The 19,849-nt window shown below is 42.6% G+C and overlaps 1 protein-coding gene across 1 annotated transcript; it reads right to left on the bottom strand.

Moving 5' to 3' along the window:
• Positions 1 to 2,670: 2,670 nt before the first annotated feature.
• LOC123439501 (17.5 kDa class II heat shock protein-like) lies at positions 2,671 to 3,713 on the bottom strand. Its single transcript, XM_045116216.1, has one exon. The coding sequence runs from the start codon at positions 3,423 to 3,425 to the stop codon at positions 2,937 to 2,939; it is 489 nt and encodes a 162-aa protein (XP_044972151.1). The 5' UTR covers positions 3,426 to 3,713; the 3' UTR covers positions 2,671 to 2,936.
• Positions 3,714 to 19,849: the final 16,136 nt, after the last annotated feature.

Raw genomic sequence — 19,849 nt, 5'->3', positions numbered from 1 at the left:
TGCTTCTACTGTTTACCTTCCACATTGGTGGCTTGTCACGTTATCTTAGGGCTTGAATCTGATCCTTACCAACGTGGCTTTCAACGTTAGGCCTCGGCTTCTCGGAGCAGCATTCGTCGGGTCTTGGCCGGTCTTGCTGACCATCTATGCAGCATCATCTGACAAATAGTGCAAGCAGTATGTTGGAAATGAATGGATCCATGTTATGCAGCTTTGTGGCATCGGCAAGTGAGTGCTGCCCTCTCAATTCTTTTGTTGGATATATGAAGTATTTGTACAATGATGTTTCTTTTTCAGTCTGATTAGTAACTCGAAGTTATTCTTACTGCAGGTATGCAACTGATGCTTATGCAATATTTTGTGCATGTTCGATGTTGCTATGTGTTCGTGTCACACATGTGTGACACTTATTACGGTAAAAGAAAATATTTTGATGGGAGTGCCATGTCCAAATCCAAGGTAATCCAGTATTTTAATCTGTATTTACTATAGTATCTGAACGTTATCCGTGTTGCCGAACATTGATGTTCTCTAATCATGGCGTGCGAGCCTGTCGCGTGATGACTCGGTGCCGGCGAAGCGATATGCACGCCACGCCACGCCGGCATGAGTCCCTTCGCACGTGCACTTTTGCTTGGCATCTCTCTCTCTCTCTTGTGAATCAGTCTGTTGGATTCTGGCGAGGGCCAAATTCCCGATTTTTACTGCAAGGACAGAGACAGACAGTGTGAGTGAATCCCCTCCCTCCCCTCCCGTGCTTCGGCTTGGGTCGTTCCCCTCTCCGACGACGCGTGGATTGCTTCTGATGTTTTCCGCTTGTGTTTCCTGCAGCAAACAGTCCTGGACTCCGCACTCCACTGATACGGAGATACCTGATAGCAGCCGCGAGCGAGCATGGACGGTGTCGGATGGAGGAGGCTTGGTTCCAAGCTGTAGCAGAGATGGGGCTGGGATTGGGAGAGCCGCCTCCGCGCCCGGGGCTTCTCTTCCGCTCCTGCGCTTCCACCCACATGGAGGTTCTTCCTCTTATGATTTATTATGTTCATCTCGCATTCTTGCCTGCAGTGTCCACATCTGAATGCTTAACAACTTCCTCTCTGCTTGTGTCACCTGAAACTTGAGTGAGTGCTGCCCTCTCAATTCTTTTGTTGGATATATGGAGTATTTGTACAATGTTGTTTCTTTTTCAGTCTGATTAGTAACTCGAAGTTATTCTTACTGCAGGTATGCAGCTGATGCTTATGCAATATTTTGTGTGGATAGGGCGAGGGACGTGGTACCTGATAGATCATAAGTTAGTTGATTACTCGAATTATCTTTGCTTTAAGTTGCCCATGGCACATGTAGTATTCTCGACACATCAATTTAATGAATTGCCCTGTGCTTACATTTCACAGTTTCATGGCTTTGTGAGATGCTAATCATGAGCTGAAAATGCTCATGAGCTTCTCCGAACTTCTCCCTCTCATGCCATGCTTCGGTTATGTCTTTTTTTGTCTTTAACTTTCCTTTGACAACATGTTTTTTGTTTTGAATTAAGGAGCAAAGCTCCTGATTTCATTCCATTCAACAGATCCCTTGGTAAGAAATGGTTCAGCGGAAATTAACATACATAAACCAGCGCCCAACGGTTACCCCATACGATTGAGATTGTTAGTTTGAGTTGTACATCAATGCTATATTTTCGTGTTGAATAATACAACATGGTCATTTGACACACATGACTGAATCCTATTTCTCATTTCCTAGCAGATAGATTAGTTCAGTTCCAGTACATGTTCAGTGAAGTGCAAGGGAAAACAGATGTTTTTCAATATAATTAATTCTTAAGGAGTATAACGTAAGTGTGGGGTATAACACATACGCTCCCCATTACGGTTTTCTTTTTGTGAGATCTCCCCCTTGCGGTTTGTTGAGCCTATGTCATTGTTATTTTTGTTTGTAAGTTTATTGCATCTCCTTGTCCGGTTAGATTATGAGATGCATTAAATTCTTAAAGCAAAAAATTAAAAGAAAATTACCTTGTAAAATTAAAAGAACGATTAAATCAATATATGTATTTCTTCTACATGTAGGCATGCTCTCTCTGCCTCCAGGGATACTGTCATGCCACGCTGATGAATGTTTTGATGGACACAATCATTTTTTACTATACATTGCCATGGTCGTCTTTCTTATTATAGATTGGAAGCCAACCACGACCGACGACCCATGGTATGTAGATGATATACCGGCAAGGCGTTCCAAGGGATGAGGAGAAAATCACGATTTTAAGGGACGAGGAGGAGCTTGCGATTTTCGATCTGCCCGATCTGCTGACGCATGTGGAGGACTAGGAGTCTTTGTGTTTTCTCTGAAACAAAGCATGGGCGTCCCCCATTGCAACGAACATTTTTTTTTGCTACTGGATATAAAAAATAATGCATAATGATACATGAAGTATGTTGTGTTTTTTTTTTGGCCGGTGCAACGCGCAGGCATTTGTACTAGTAAGTTCATAATACACTGAATGGTTATGTAAAATATCCTCATACCTCGATCAATCGAATTTGGAGATTCTCACATGTTTCATTCAGGCAAAACAGAATTAACATTTCTGAATTCTCAATCCTAACTACAATTTCCTTTTTCTATCTTCCCAAAAGCCAGACATTTGTCAATATGAAAATGCCAAGACATACAGGATCTTTCAAATTTTGCTATTCCACATGTTCTGGTCTTATCCAGTTTTCCGTTAAGCTACAAACGCAACTTTCTGAATTTTCAGAACACCGAGTAGAAACGAGCATCTTGAATTTTTCATTAGAAAATGTTTTATTCAGGCGAAGCCGAAGATCATCCCCATTTGCATCAACGCGACATCAAACCATCACCAGTGCACACGAACCGACACGACACTCTGCTTCGACTCGACGCGCACACCACGCATCTCATTCTCAGGCGACCTGGACCTGGATGGTCTTGGGCTTCTTGGGCTCGGGCGGCGGCAGCTTCTCGACGGTGACGGTGAGCACGCCGTCGCGGCACGCGGCGGAGATCTTCTCCATGTCGGCGTTGTCGGGGAGCACGAACTTGCGCATCATCTTGCCCATGCGACGCTCCATCCGCAGGTACCTGGCGTCCTCCTTCTCCTCCCTCCCCCGCTCGCCGCTGATGACGAGCACCCGCTCGTCCTCCACCTGCACCTTGATGTCGCCGGACCCGAGCCCCGGCATGTCCACCACGAACGCGTACGCGCCCGGCAGCTCCTTCACGTCGGCCGGTGTGGCCGCCATGGCGCGCGCGTCGCGGACGTAGGTGCGTGTCGGACCCTGCTTCTCGCCGCCGGTGTTGCCTAGTCCGCCGGCCTCGCCATCCGGGAAGTCCAGCAGGTGCTGCAGCGCCGTCATCATCGGGTTCTCCAAGCCGAACACCATGCCCGCCATTCTTGCCGGCTGATCTCGAGCTCGATCGATCTCCTCGGGTTGGACTGCGTTGGATTGTTTCTTGAATCTTGTGGAATTTTACGGTGGTGATGCGATGGGAGGAGGAGGGAGTTTATGTAGGTCGCCGGAGGAGAGTCTGGAAGGTGATGGAAACTTCTGAAAGGTGGTGGAACGAGCGCGGAGCAGAGGGGAATGCTTCGGCCGCTGATGGAGAAACTTCTAGAGGTTCCACCTTCAGAATTGTTTAGCGGTAGTCTTGGGCCCACATGTCATCCGAGGCAGCAGAGAGATATTTTTTCAAGGATCGACATTCAGAGATGTTCCTTCAAGAAAAACGCATACAGGGATTTTTCTTGTTTAGGCAAGGGGACTTTTATTCGTAACTACTTTTTTTGTATTTAGATAATTTTAGTTAAAAGAATTAATCTAGTTTTTCTAAACTATAATTAATTAAAAAGAGACTAGTTTTTTCTAACTATAATTATTTAAAAACAAAAAAAATATTCACTTCGTCTCATAATGCAAAAACGCATTTGACGTTAGAAAGATTAAATGTTGTGCACCACCCACGTGTTGAGAACAATATTCAGTGTGATGATTGAAACAATGTAGTGATACACAAATAAGTAAAAAAATTGAGAAATAAAAATAATTAACCTACCTGAATGTCTTGGATGTAGGTTTATGGACTCCGGCAGAAAAACAAATATTGTCATTCTATCTCATCATGTGCACTTTTTCTTTTTCATGTCATACAATATAACTCCTTTTTTCAAAGAACCCATATGAAGACGTGTAGAATGAAGGTCTTCAAAGTATAGAGTAAACAAAGGCCTTAAAATTGACAGAAAAAACTCAATCACACAACACACATGGAACTCCGGATCTTCAAAACCATACCAAGCTTCTATGGCTACACTTGAGAGAGTGACTATTTCAGGCTCGGGACGATTTTTTTCGATCAGTTTTCCTCCCACCATCTAATATGCATCCATCTGATCTGTAAGCTTCTTCTTCCTCCAAGCCCAATGCCACCACAAATGAACGACCGCACTGCAGCCTCGCCGCCCTGGTCAGCACAAGCTGCCGTCACCATTGTCGGTCATCCCTCTAACCCACCTCCACCCGACCCCACAACCCATTGCATCCTACATGTCCTTTACACACGATGCCATGACAAATTGTGTCGCCCCTGCCTTCGTCCAGGTCCTAGCTCTGCATCTTGGAGACGCCGTGATGGGCAGTGCCACCTCCTTCTCTGCCTTAGCACCGTCTCGCCTACTTCTTTGGTACATGTCGTTTGACGTGGCTGAATTTTTTTAATCAACTGATAAATGGCAGACACAGTTATATTTATAGGAAATAACTACAATTCTATAGGGGCATGTACATATTTTATTTGTAGAAGCTATAAATAGGAAAGGGGCTCAATTTCTTTAATGGCGTCTTTGCTGTAAAATTTGTTGATCGGGATGTTGAAGGGTTGATTGTGAACCAACAGTTTCATAGGAAATAGGAGATTACTAGCAAGAATTAAGGAAAAAATATACAAGGAAGCTATCACACCATACCTCTCCATATGATTATTTGTTTTTGCACAAATTGTACAACTTCTGCCCTTTTGAGGAGATATCAAATTGCCAAGTGAAGTCCTTTTTACATCTTCGGCTTAGGCCCCATATAAAACTATAGAGTTATACATTTTAGAAAAACAAGGATTAAATCAAATAATACAGCCACTTGGAAAAGGCAACGAAAAGATATCTCGTCCACTAAGATAAGATAAATGAACTAAATCAATTTTGTTAAGGTACACCTTGCTATTAATAAGACAACTCTTGTTTCCAAACTGACAAGATCACTCTTGTTTCTATTAGGCTGGTCATAGTGGGGAGTAATATACTAGTATCATGCATATGATACTATTGTATGATACTTCTTTCATAGTGCATAGTATCATAAACTAGTAACATAGATGTCCTTATTTATTGACATGCATGACACATAGTAGCATAGCATTTAACATGTTACGGTATCTACCTATGTTACTCTAACCTCTCTCTCTTCTTTAATCAGCATGTTTGATATTCCCAAGTACATTATACTACCTTAGTTACTCCCACTATGGCCAGCCTTAGGATAGCAAATAAAGGTGACATAGTTTAAGTCTAAGCTAAGCCTTTTGTGGGGAGAGATGAAAAAAACCACGAGTTACCATCATCTTGGACTACCCTAGCAAGCTAGCTCACGCGCGCATAAATCCTTAATCCGAAACATAGCGTTCTCAGTCCGGAGAAATACCTTTTGGCTCTCGGGTGTAGGTGAAACCTATATGAAAAATAAAATAGTAATTCTAAAAAATCAAAAAAAAATCTGAATTTTTTTTGGAAACAGACTTGACCTTCAATTGTATTTATATAAAAAGTTTCGTGAAGAAAAATCTACCGTCAACTTTAGTAAAAAATAAATCAAAGACATGATGCATGAAAATTAACTTGTATATAGTGCTGATTTTTTGACACTAAAATAGCGTGAAAGTCATTCATCAGCAACAAGTTTTATAGTTTTATGACATAATTTATAATTACTAGTTTTCTTCCCATATTGGATGTAATCTACACCTGAGAGCCAAAGGTGCTTGTCCCGGCTCTCGGGTGCAAGTGCACCTGATATGATTATTTGGTAATTCTAAAAGAGTAAAAAAAGTATGAAAATTTTTCGTAAACAAAGTTGATCTTATGTTGAATGGAAATGTCAAATGGAAGCCGAGCTCCATTGAGGCCTTCATTTGAAAGCTTTGAAATTCAAACTTTTTGATCTTAAAACAATCTGTAAAAATAAACATATACCTAGAGACATAATGTATATATGTTTGTAAATTTTCAGGTTAAAATATGTTAAAAGAAGGCTACACAAAAAGGATAAATTATACCTTTTTTCTAGCATATGTACTGTTCATCCCTAAAGTTCATTTTTATGCAGCTCCAATTTTAAGGCATTTCATCCTATATTTTATGAAAAACATTCTAAATCTACCGGCTTATTTAGTCGTTGCGTCCGCCGCATCTCCCGTTCGACGCGTGTCCCTTGAGGTCCACTACCTCTCATCCTCTCGCAACCTTATCTGCATTTCCGCACGCGCAACTCTCGTCCACCCGTTCTTCTTCTAGATCCATTCTTCTCTCATCCTACCCTGCACACTTCTCTCACACCGCGCCACCACCCATCCACTTCACCACTACCATGAACGGGGTGAGGAACGACGACAACCACCACATGCTCCATCTCCGCCGCAGCAACTCCACCACAACATCGAAAGTAGCCCGACGCGAGCTACATCGCATTAACCCGTCGTCATTGCACACGCGCGACGGTGCTGCAAACGAAGAGCTCATTGGTGGCTCGTCATGCTGCGATGCAGTGCTTGCAGGGAAGCCCGGAGCTCGGTGCTGCAATGAAGGTTCACCGGCAGCGCTCGGAGCTACAATGAGCATGCATGCAGAGCTGCAATGGAGGTTCACCGGCGAGCCCGGAGCTGTGATGCAGCGTGAGGTGCTGCAATGGAGCTTCTCTGAGCTGCAATGGAGCGGGGTAGGCGCTGCAATGGAGCTTCACCGGCAGCAATGAGCTGGGATGAAGCGGGATAGGTGCTGCAATGGAGCTTCACCAATGGCTCTGAGCTGCGATGGAGCGGGGTAGGCGCTGCTGTGTGATGTCTACTATGCAACCTTCTCCTTGTAGATGTTGTTGGGCCTCCAAGTGCAGAGGGTTATAGAACAGTAGCAATTTTCCCTCAAGTGGGTGACCTAAGGTTTATCAATCCGCGGGAGGCGTAGGATGAAGATGGTCTCTCTCAAGCAACTCTGCAACCAAATAACAAAGAGTCTCTTGTGTCCCCAACACACCTAATACAATGGTAAGTTGTATAGGTGCACTAGTTTGGCGAAGAGATGGTGATACAAGTGCAATATGGATGATAGATATAGGTTTTTGTAATCTGAAAATTACAAAAACAACAAGGTAACAAATGGTAAAAGTGAGCACAAACGGTATTGCAATGCGTGGAAACAAGGCCTAGGGTTCATACTTTCACTAGCGAAGTTCTCTCAACAATGATAACATAATTGGATCATATAACTAGCCCTCAACATGCAACAAAGAGTCACTCCAAAGTCACTAATAGCGGGGAACAAACGAAGAGATTATCGTCGGGTACGAAACCACCACAAAGTTATTCTTTCTCATCGATCTATTCAAGAGTCCGTAGTAAAATAACACGAAGCTATTCTTTCCGTTCGATCCATTATAGAGTTCGTACTAGAATAACACCTTAAGATACATATCAACCAAGACCCTAGTGTCACCTAGATACTCCATTGTCACCTCAAGTATCCGTGGGCATGATTATACGATATGCATGACATAATCTCAGAATCATCTATTCAACCAACACATAGAACTTCAAAGAGTGCCCCAAAGTTTCTACCAGAGAGTCAAAATGTGTGCCAACCCGTGTGCATAGGTTCCCAATGTCACGAACCCGTGAATTGATCACCAAAACATACATCAAGTACTCACATGAATCCACGTGTGCGAACCCATATGCATAGGTTCCAAATGTCACAAACGCGCAAGTTGATCACAACAGATAGACACGTGCAAGACATACATCAAGTGTTCTCAAAGACTCAATCCGATAAGATAACTCCAAAGGGGAAACTCAATTCATTACAAGAGGGAGAGGGGGAAGAACATCATAAGATCCAACTATAGTAGCAAAGCCCATGGTACATCGAGATCAAGACATCTCAAGATCACGAGAGAGAGAGATCAAATACATAGCTACTGGTACATACCCTCAACCCCGAGGGATAACTACTCCCTCCTCGTCATGGAGATCGTCGGGATGATGAAGATGGCCATCGGAGATGAATTCCTCCCTCCGGCAGGGTGCCGGAACGGGCTCCAGATTGGTTTTTGGTGGCTACAGAGGCTTGCGGCGGCGGAACTCCCGATCTAGGTTTCTTTCTGGAGGTTTCTGAATTTATAGGAATTTATGGCGGTGGAATTACGTCGGTTGGGCCCATGAGGAGGTCACAAGCCTGCCCTGCGCCACCTAGGGGGGGTGGCGGCGTCAGGGCTTTTGACTCCCTCGTGGCTCTTCTGGACTTCTTCCAAAGCTTCGGGGGTCTCTTTTGGTCCAAAAAAATCATCGTAAAGTTTCATTCCATTTGGACTCCGTGTGAAAATGGGCCAAAAACACGAAAAAAAACAGAAACTGGCACTTGGCACTGAGTTAATAGGTTAGTCCAAAAAAAGATATAAAATAGTATATTCATGTTGGAAATATGCCCTAGAGGCAATAATAAAATGGTTATTATCATATTTCCTTGTTTATGATAACCGTCTATTGTTCATGCTATAATTTTATTAACAGGAAACAGTAATACATGTGTGAATAAATAGATCACAATGTGTCCCTAGCAAGCCTCTAGTTAGCTAGCTCGTTAGTCAATAGATGATCATGGTTTCCTGATCATGGGCATTAGATGTCATTGATGACGGGATCACATCATTGGAGAATGATGTGATGGACAAGACCCAATCCTAAGCATAGCACTAGATCATATTGTTCGTATGCTAAAGCTTTTCTAATGTCAAGTGTCTTTTCCTTCGACCGTGAGATTGTGCAACTCCCGGATACCGTAGGAGTGCTTTGGGTGTATCAAACGTCACAACGTAACTGGGTGACTATAAAGGTGCACTACGGGTATATCTGAAAGTGTCTGTTGGGTTGATACGAATCGAGATCGGGATTTGTCACTCCGTGTGACGGAGAGGTATCTCTGGGCCCACTAGGTAGAACATCATCATGAGCTCAATGTGACTAAGGAGTTAGTCACACGATGACGTACTACGGAACGAGTAAAGAGACTTACCGGTAACGAGATTGAACAAGGTATAGGTATACCGACGATCGAATCTCGGGCAAGTTCTATACCGACAGACAAAGGGAATCGTATACGGGATTGATTGAATCCTTGACATCGTGGTTCATCCGATGAGATCATCGTGGAGCAAGTGGGATCCACCATGGGTATCCAGACCCCGCTGATGGTTATTGGCCAGAGAGGCGTCACGGTCATGTCTGCCTGTCTCCCGAACCCGTAGGGTCTACACACTTAAGGTTCGATGACGCTAGGGTTATAGGGAATTGTTATACGAGGTTACCGAAAGTTGTTCGGAGTCCCGGATGAGATCCCGGACGTCACGAGGAGCTCCGGAATGGTCCGGAGGTAAAGATTGATATATAGGACGGATGGTTTTGGACACAGGAAGTGTTTCGGGCGTCACCGGTAACGTACTGGGACCACCGGAGGTGGCCCCGGGGGTCCACCGAAGGGGGGCAACGACCCCAAAAGGCTAGATGGGCCTAGTGCGGGAGGGAACCAGCCCCTAGGTGGGCTGGTGCGCCTGCCACACCCAGCCCAATGCGCAAGTGGTGGGGAGAGGGGGCAACCCTAGGCGCAGGTGGGCCTTAGGCCCACCAGGTGGTGCGCCACCCCCTCCCACCCTAGCCGCCGCCCCCCTTTCCCGTCTGGTGGCTGCCGCACCACCTAGGGGGAACCCTAGGGGTGGCACACCCCCCTCCCCCTCCTCCTATAAATAGAGAGGGGTTTTGGCCCTTGGGAGACAGACTTCTCCCTCTCCCTCGGCGCAGCCCTGCCCTTCTTCCTCCTCCTCTCTGCCGGTGCTTGGTGAAGCCCTGCCGGGAGACCTCGTCTCTCCATCGACACCACGCCGTCGTGCTGCTGGAGTTCTTCCCCAACCTCTCCCTCCTCCTTGCTGGATCAAGGTGCAGGAGACGTTACCGGGCTGCACGTGTGTTGAACGCGGAGGTGCCGTAGTTCGGCACTAGATCAGAATCGCTGCGAGTACGACTCCATCAACCGCGTTCTAGCAACGCTTCCGCTTAGCGATCTTCAAAGGTATGAAGATGCTCTTAGCCCTCTCGTTGCTGGTCTCTCCATAGGAAGATCTGAATATGCGTAGGAAAATTTTGAATTTATGCTACGTTACCCAGCAATTCATGCATATAAAACATCCAAAGATGACAAGATAACAACATGAAACCATCAAAAATTATAGATACGTTTGAGACGTATCAAGCATCCCCAAGCTTAACTCCTGCTCGTCCTCGAGTAGGGAAGTGATAAATAATGAATTTTTGATGCTTTCATGCTACCTAGCATATATGTCCTTTGTAACTCCTCTTATGTGACGTGAATGTTCAGATCCATTAGATTCAAAACAATAGTTTCCTATTGACGTGGAAACAATAATAATTCAAGCAAACCAGCAAGGTAATCATGAACTTTCAAAATAACAAGGCCAAAAGAAAGTTATCCCTACAAAAGCATATAGTCTAGCTATGCTCTATCATCATTGCACAACGAATTTAAATCATGCACAACCCCGGTATTGGTCAAGTAATTGTTTTCACACCTTTACTTTCTCAAACCTTTTCAACTCTCACGTAATACATGAGCGTGAGCCATGGTTTTAGCACTATAAGTGGTGTGGAGTGTGGTGGAGGTTGCAAGACAAAAAAGGAGAAGATGATCACATTAACTAGGAATATCAATGAGCCGTGGAGATGCTCATCAATAGATATCAATGTGAATGAGTAGGGATTGCCATCCAAATGATGCACTAGAGCTAAGAGTATGTCAAAGCTCTTAGAGAAAACTAGTGGGTGTGCATCCAACTTGCTTGCTCACGAAGACCTAAGGCAATTTTGAGGAAGCCTGTCATTGGAATATACAAGCCAAGTTATATAATGAAAATTTCCCACTACCTATATGGTGATGACAAAACGAGAGACTCTCAATCATGAAGATCATGGTGCTTAATATGCACAAGTGTGGAAAAGTGGTAAAATTGTCCCTTCTCTCTTTTTCTCTCATATTTTTTTTAATTTTTTTGGTGGGCTCTTTGGCCTCTTTTTTTTTGGTGGGCATCTTTGGCCTCTTTTATTTCCTCACATGGGACAATGCTCCATCAATGATGATCATCACACTTTCAACTCAAAACTTTAGAGCAACAATGACTCTATATGGAATGCCTCCGGTAGTGTACCGTGACAATGATCTACCATGGCATAGACATTAATGGAAACATCATGCTAGCTATCTTACGATCATGCAATGGCAATGTAGACATGGTGGCACATGATATGGTGGTAGTTGCATGGCAATATATCTCGGAATGACTTTGAAAAAGCCATAATAGGTAGGTATGGTGGCTGTTTTGAGGGAGGCTAATGGTGGGTTTTGTGCACCGACGAACGTTGCACGGCACTAAGAAGATAGTGATGGTGGAAGGTAAAAGTGCATCTAAACCATGGACTCAACATTAGTCATGAAGAACTTATATACTTGTTGCAAAAGTTTTACTAGTAATCGAAACAAAGCATTCAACGCATACTCCTAGGGGAAGGGTTGGTAGGTATAAACCATCGCGAGATCCCGACCGCCACGCAAAGGATGACAATCAAAAGACTAATCATGCTCAGACTTCATCACATAGCGGTTCACCATACGTGCATGCTACGGGAATCACTAACTTCAACACAAGTATTTCTAGACCCACAACACCTTACTAGCATGACTTCAAAATTACCATAACCACAACTCAAAACTAATTGAGATGAATCAAACTTCTCTAACTATTCAATGCACATGAAGGTGGAAATTTTCGTATCCCTTTGGATAACTAACCCTTTTGAGACTACTTTCAAAGCACAGATCAACTACCAAGCCACGCACCGCTGTGCTCAAAAAGATATAAGTGAAGCACAGAGAGCAAAAGTATCTAGCTCAAAAGATATAAGTGAAGCACATGTGAGCTGAATTGTCTACCAAAAGATATAAGTGAAGCTCAAAAAAATCATGGTGAGTGCATGTCTCTCTCTTTAGGTGTGCAGCAAGGATGGTTGTGACACAACAAAAATAAAAAGACTCCTACGATACAAGACGCTCCAAGTAACGTTACCGATGGATTGAAGACGAAAAAGGGGATGCCTTCCCGGGGCATCCCCAAGCTTAGGATTTTACGGCATCCTTGAATCTCTTGGGGTGCCTTGGGCATCCCCAAGATTGAGCTCTTGCCACTCTTTATCTCTTTGTCCATAAGAACTTCACCCAAAACTTGAAAACTTCACAACACGAAACTTAAACAGAAACTCATGATAACATTAGTATGAGAAAGCAAACCACCATTTCCTTAGGTACTGTAGAAAACTTAAATTCTACTTATGCTGATGTTGGGTTACTTTATTTTCAATCTTCCATGGCTAATACCCCCCGATACTATCCATAGTTTCATCAAAATAAGCAACCAACACAACAAAAACAGAATCTATTAACAGCAGACCAGTCTGTAGCAATCTGTATATTTCGTATAACTATGGTACTTCAAAATTCTGAAAAATTATGACAGTCTGAAGAATTTGCATAGCAATCAGAAGCAAAACGAATCATCTCAAAATCTCTTACAGAAAAAAAAGGAAAATTCTTTTCGTGAGCAGAAAGTTTCTGTCTTCTCCAACATGACCAAACGATCATCCCCAAGACTAATCATAACGGTTTTTCTTGGCAGAAACGCAAAAAGAAACACAAATAACGCAATCATAACAGAATTATGAAAGTGTGGAAAACACAAAACAGAAAGAAAAAGGATAGATTCGTTGGGTTGCCTCCCAACAAGCGATATCGTTTAACGCCCTTGGCTAGGCATTGATTTCAATGATGCTCACATAAAAGGTAAGGATTGAAACACAACGAGAGCATCATGGAGCAAATGGCTAGCACATTTAAGTCTAACCCATTTCCTATGCATCGGGATTTTGTGATCAAACAATTTATTGGAGCAAGAATCAACTAGCATAGGAAGGCAAAACAAGCATAGCTTCACAAATTTCAACATATGGAGAGGAAGCTTGATACTATTGCAATAAGTAGAAGCATATGATCCTCTCTCATAGTAATTTTCAGTAGCATCATGAATGAATTCAACAATATAACCAGCACCTAAAGTATTCTTTTCATGATCTACAAGCATAGGAATTTTACTACTCTCCACATAAGGAGATCTATTCTCAAGAATAGTAGTGGGAGTATCGTAAAAGACTTGAGCACTACAAATTGTGTCCACAATGAAAAAGCAAGGTTTAGCAAAGGGGTTTTCGAAAGTATGACAAGTTTTATCATCCCTCTTCTTCAAAGTATAAGTATCCTCACAATAATCATCATAGATAGGGGGCATGCTTTCATCAAAATGATTTTGATCATTCAAAGTAGAAGAACTAAAAAGATCATATTCATCAAATATATCATCCCCAAGCTTGTGGCTTTGCATATCATTAGCATCATGGGTATTCAAAGAATTCATGCTAAGAACATTGCAATCATGCTCATCATTCACATATTCTATGCCAAGCATTCTATGTAATTCTTCTTTCAGCACTTGAGCACAATTTTCCTTCCCATCAGGCTCACGAAAGACATTGAAAAGATGGAGCATATGAGGCATCCTCAATTCCATTTTTTTGTAATTTTCAGCGAAAGAACAAGAAACAAAAAGATTCGATTGCAAGATCTAAAGATATACCTTCAAGCGCTAACCTCCCCGGCAACGGCGCCAGAAAAGAGCTTGATGTCTACTACGCAACCTTCTCCTTGTAGACGTTGTTGGGCCTCCAAGTGCAGAGGGTCGTAGGACAGTAGCAATTTTCCCTCAAGTGGGTGACCTAAGGTTTATCAATCCGTAGGAGGCGTAGGATGAAGATGGTCTCTCTCAAGCAACCCTGCAACAAAATAACAAAGAGTCTCTTGTGTCCCCAACACACCTAATACAATGGTAAGTTGTATAGGTGCACTAGCTCGGCGAAGAGATGGTGATACAAGTGCAATATGGATGGTAGATATAGGTTTTTGTAATCTGAAATTACAAAAGAAGCAAGGTAACAAATGATAAAAGTGAGCACGAACGGTATTGCAATGCGTGGAAACAAGGCCTAGGGTTCATACTTTCACTAGCGAAGTTCTCTCAACAATGATAACATAATTGGATCATATAACTAGCCCTCAACATGCAACAAAGAGTCACTCCAAAGTCACTAATAGCGGGGAACAAACGAAGAGATTATTGTCGGGTACGAAACCTCCACAAAGTTATTCTTTCTGATCGATCTATTCAAGAGTTCATAGTAAAATAACACAAAGCTATTCTTTTCGTTCGATCCATCATAGAGTTCGTACTAGAATAACACCTTAAGATACATATCAACCAAGACCCTAATGTCACCTAGATACTCCATTGCCACCTCAAGTATCCGTGGGCATGATTATACGATATGCATCACATAATCTCAGAATCATCTATTCAACCAACACATAGAACTTCAAGGAGTGCCCCAAAGTTTCTACCAGAGAGTCAAAACGTGTGCCAACCCCTCTGCATAGGTTCCCAATGTCACGAACCCGCGAGTTGATCACCAAAACATACATCAAGTACTCACATGAATCCACATGTGCCAACCCATATGCATAGGTTCCAAATGTCACAAACCCACAAGTTGATCACATCAGATAGACACGTGCAAGACATACATCAAGTGTTCTCAAAGACTCAATCCGATAAGATAACTCCAAAGGGAAAACTCAATTCATTACAAGAGGGAGAGGGGGAAGAACATCATAAGATCCAACTATAGTAGAAAAGCCCATGGTACATCGAGATCAAGACATCTCAAGAACACGAGAGAGAGAGAGAGAGAGATCAAACGCATAGCTACTGGTACATACCCTCAGCCTCGAGGGAGAACTACTCCCTCCTCGTCATGGAGATCGCCGGGATGATGAAGATGGCCACCGGAGATGAATTCCCCCTCCGGCAGGGTGCCGGAACGGGCTCCAGATTGGTTTTTGGTGGCTACAGAGGCTTGCGGTGACGGAACTCCCGATCTAGGTTTCTTTCTGGAGGTTTTAGAATTTATAGGAATTTATGACGGTGGAATTACGTCGGTTGGGCCCACGAGGAGGTCACAAGCCTGCCCTGCGCCACCTAGGGGGTGGTGGCGGCGTCAGGGCTTGTGACTCCCTCGTGGCTCTTCTGGCCTTCTTCCAAAGCTTCGGGGGTCTCTTTTGGTCCAAAAATCATCGTAAAGTTTCATTCCATTTGGACTCCGTCTGAAAATGGGCCAAAAACACGGAAAAAACAGAAACTCGCACTTGGCATTGAGTTAATAGGTTAGTCCCAAAAAAGATATAAAATAGCATATTTATGCATATAAAACATCCAAAGATGACAAGATAACAACATGAAACCATAAAAAATTATAGATACGTTTGAGACGTATCACTGCGCATCATTGTCAGCCTCGTCCACGACTGCAACAAAGGTTCCTCGGCGCTGCATCTCTACAGCGATGCGGTCGTTGCTCGCATTGACTCAATCCGACGGTTGTCAGGGGATGAATCCAACGACGCGCGACCCGACTGATTTCCCCACGAAATCAGTCGGATGATTTGTAGCAGCCGCCATATTTTATGCACATACATATTACATCCTTGAATGCATTTATATTTATTTTTAGTTTTTTTAAATTAAAAAATGAATGATTTAAATTAAAACCTCTCTAGAGTTTGGTCTTCAAAATGCCCTACTCTGTGTTGTATTCTTATCCAAGAAATAACTTTTGCGGTAATTTTTGTGAACAAAATTAACCATATATACTAGTTATTATTCATATTTTTCATCGTGAGATTTTCTTTCCCGAAGTTGATGGGACTTATTTTCTTGCATAACTGTTATACGACTACAACAAAGGCCAAATTTGTTTTCGAAAATGTTTAAGAAAATTTTAAGTTTCTGAAATTGCTTACCATATACTATGTTCTTAGAGCATCTACAGTCGGACTTAATATGATAAACTATACGTCCGCGGCGCATGCGGTCAGTGACCGTGCGTGTCTGTTTTAAGTTCCTACTTTTTTTTCGCGTTTTTCATAAAAAAAAATTCATATGTCTGATCAGTTACACATGATTAATGATGAAGAACAAAGAGAAAAATGAATAAAAAAGAGAAAAGATGATCCGGTTGGGATCGCGTCCTACTTGACGGACTGACTATGCAATGCCCGAATGCGTGTGCGAGCCCTCATATCATCCTCATATTCATGAGAGATGTCGATTAGTCCGAACGTTTGAAACATATATGAGGGGTCCAGTTAGATCGCGTTGTTAGGACCGGATAGGTCGTCCGAACATTTAAAAGGATTATGAAGGATCCTTTTTCAAATACATTTGAGAGTTATGAGGATTAGATGGGGTGAATAGGTAAAATTACAAATTTTAATTGTTTCTTAGCAATTTTAGGCAATAATGCGAAATATGAAGGTGAGCCTAACAGTTGCAAAGATGGTAGTCGTGCTACGCGTACTAAGCAAGACAACAATTAATTAAAGAGTTAAGCACAAGTAATACAAGTACAATAAGAAATATCATAAAGACAAATAACCACAAGTAGAGGGTTAGGGTTAGGGATAACTGGAACTCCGAAAGACGAGGATGTATGCCAATGTTTACTTCCTAGGAGGGAAGCTACGTCACCGTTTAGAAAGGTGGATGTTACCACAAAGGCACACCAACGCATCGAAGGTCACCCTATTCTCTCTTAGAGACAACACCACGAAAGCGATTCTCAACCACTAGTGGTAGAACTTGGGGTGGTCTCCAAACCCTCACAAACTTTCTGGGGGTAATCACAATGAACGATTCCTCGCCGGAGTACTCCTACTGCCTAGGAGTCCCCAACCTACAAGAGTAACAAGATGCACCGCGAAAACAAGGGGGAATCAACTTTTGCTTTGGTGAATGTGTAGATCAGGCACTCCTCCTTCACTCCTCAAAATATCAAGAGCTTTGGTTGGCTAAAGAGTGAGAAATCCAAGACATAGAGGTCTAAAAATGGTGGAGAGAGAAAAATGGAGTTGCTGTTTCTCTGAGTGAAGAAGAAAGCTATTTATAGGTGAGGAAGAAATCCAACTGTTGAAGGTCAGATTTCTACCAACCCAGGAAGTTCCGGGTGGCCCGGAGGTTTCAGGCCCCGGAAGTTCCGGCCAGGTTCCGGGCAACTTCCCGCGTAAATAGAATGGTTGCACTGGTTGGAGTCCTTCGAAAGCAGCCACTACGGGGACGGAAGATCCGGAGCCCGGAAGTTCCGGCCGCCCCGGATGTTCTAGTGCCCGGAAGTTCTGGCCAGGGTCCGCCAAGGTTCCGGCCGAAACAGAAACATTGCACAGAGCTTGCAGTTTCTCTGGTTAGCCTGAAAGCTCCCCAGACCTTTCGGTCCCCGAAAGTTCCGGCCTGGACACAGAGTTTGCACTATCGATTCTGAGAGATCTGAGAAGTGTTTTTCCAGAACTTATTTTTATGTAGAGTTGATTTCCACATAATTTTCATGATGCATCCCCTCTTAATAGTGTGGTTGCCCTAAGGAATCAAGAAACAAAGAAAAACTTTCATGATACTCCGTCTTTTTCCTTTTTCCGAGTAGAGAGAAAATAACCATCCATGCTTCTTTTTTATTTTTGTCGGAGCTGTTTACACTAGAGAATTTGGTTAGAAATACAAATGAAAATGTCATAATTAAGGGCAATGATGCACTTTCAATCTTTTCCTTTTTGACATAGATGACAATAATGCTTGAGAGGGTAAACATACAAAGTATTTATGTTATAGAAAAGTTTTGATGAAAGGAAATAACTCCCCCACATCTTATGCCTTATTTTATATTTGTATTTAAATGTTAAAGACATAATTGGAAGTAGCTCCCCCTCACATTATGCTACCAATATAAGCAGGATATAGCAACATGAAATGATTTCTAACCTTGATTTTTGTGTGTGATGACACATATATGGGAATATCACTCACAATATGAGATACAAAAATGAAGAATGCATTGCAGTACACGTAACCCATAAAGTGCACATAAATGGATAGATAGTTTTTAATGAAAACACAACGGTAAACGACAAGGTTCAAATAATAGGAAATAAAGCAAGGATAGCAAATAAGAGAATCGGTAAATGATAATGATGACCCCTATCGAGCAATCCAACATCTCCCCCTTTGTCATCAAGATGGCAAAAAGGAAGAAGACGAAGGATGCACTACTGCAGCTTCTAGTTGAGGGAATCAGCTAAGTCATCGGAGGACTCGTCAGAGGACACTGGACTCCGAGGGCGATGAGAAATGACGCGTTCAAAACATCTTGATCAGCCGTAGCGGGTGGTTCACCAACTAGCGCCGCATCAAGGACATAATTCTTTTGCCCAGCTTGTAGGATAAGCCTCAGATTACGAGCCCAGTCTACAAAATTGCTACCATCATCTTTCAGCTTAGCTTTCTCTAGGAACGTATTGAAATTCAGGGTTGCTACTGCGCGAGTCATTGATCTACAAAATAAAAATATTGCAAAGTTTACTTAGATTATGTCCAAGACAATTAGAGTTTAGCTAATCATATTACTAATAAACTCTCACTCAAATAGACATCCCTCAAGTTATTTGAGTGTTGCATGATCCAAATTCACTAACTCAAGTCCAATCATCACGTGAATTGAATGTAGTTTCAATGGTAAACATCTCTATATTAATCATATAACCCATACGATTCATGCTCGACCTTTCACCTTAAGCTTCGACGTCAAACCAAGCAAACTTGAATTGGTATTGATCAAATATAGTCACAACAAAGGTCATGCTAGATGCACACATCCCATCCTCATTCATGCCCTCCTTTCTAGACTTGTGCTCGAGATGCACACATCCCATCCTCATTCATGCCCTCCTTTTTATATTTGTGCTCGTTCCAATGCTTCTTATGCATATCTTGCTGTAGACAGGACTATGTTGGTTCGGAGGTGGCGATGATCACGATGATGCAGACTGAAGAACGATGAAAACCTTTTGCATTTGCCGCGCAAACAATTCGAACTCATTTGAGTGAATCGTTGTTAAATTCCAATTATGTTTTATTTAAAGATTTTTTGATTTACGGATCGACACAGTGTCCGACTCATATAAGAGCATCTTTGAAGAACGATGAAAACCTTTTGCATTTGCCGCGCAAACAATTCGAACTCATTTGAGTGAATCGTTGTTAAATTCCAATTATGTTTTATTTAAAGATTTTTTGATTTACGGATCGACACAGTGTCCGACTCATATAAGAGCATCTTCTATGAAGATCTTTTATACGGATCCGTTTTAAAAATTGAAAAACCGGTTTTCAACTAGAGATGCTCTAAGAACATCAAGTAGAAACGAACACCTAGGATTTTTTAATACAAAGTG

This window comes from Hordeum vulgare, chromosome 3H (genome assembly GCF_904849725.1).
Source record: "Hordeum vulgare subsp. vulgare chromosome 3H, MorexV3_pseudomolecules_assembly, whole genome shotgun sequence".
NCBI classification, from domain to species: Eukaryota; Viridiplantae; Streptophyta; class Magnoliopsida; order Poales; family Poaceae; genus Hordeum; species Hordeum vulgare.
The sequence above is the reverse complement of the archived record's forward strand: the minus strand, read 5'-3'. Positions and strand labels throughout refer to the sequence as shown.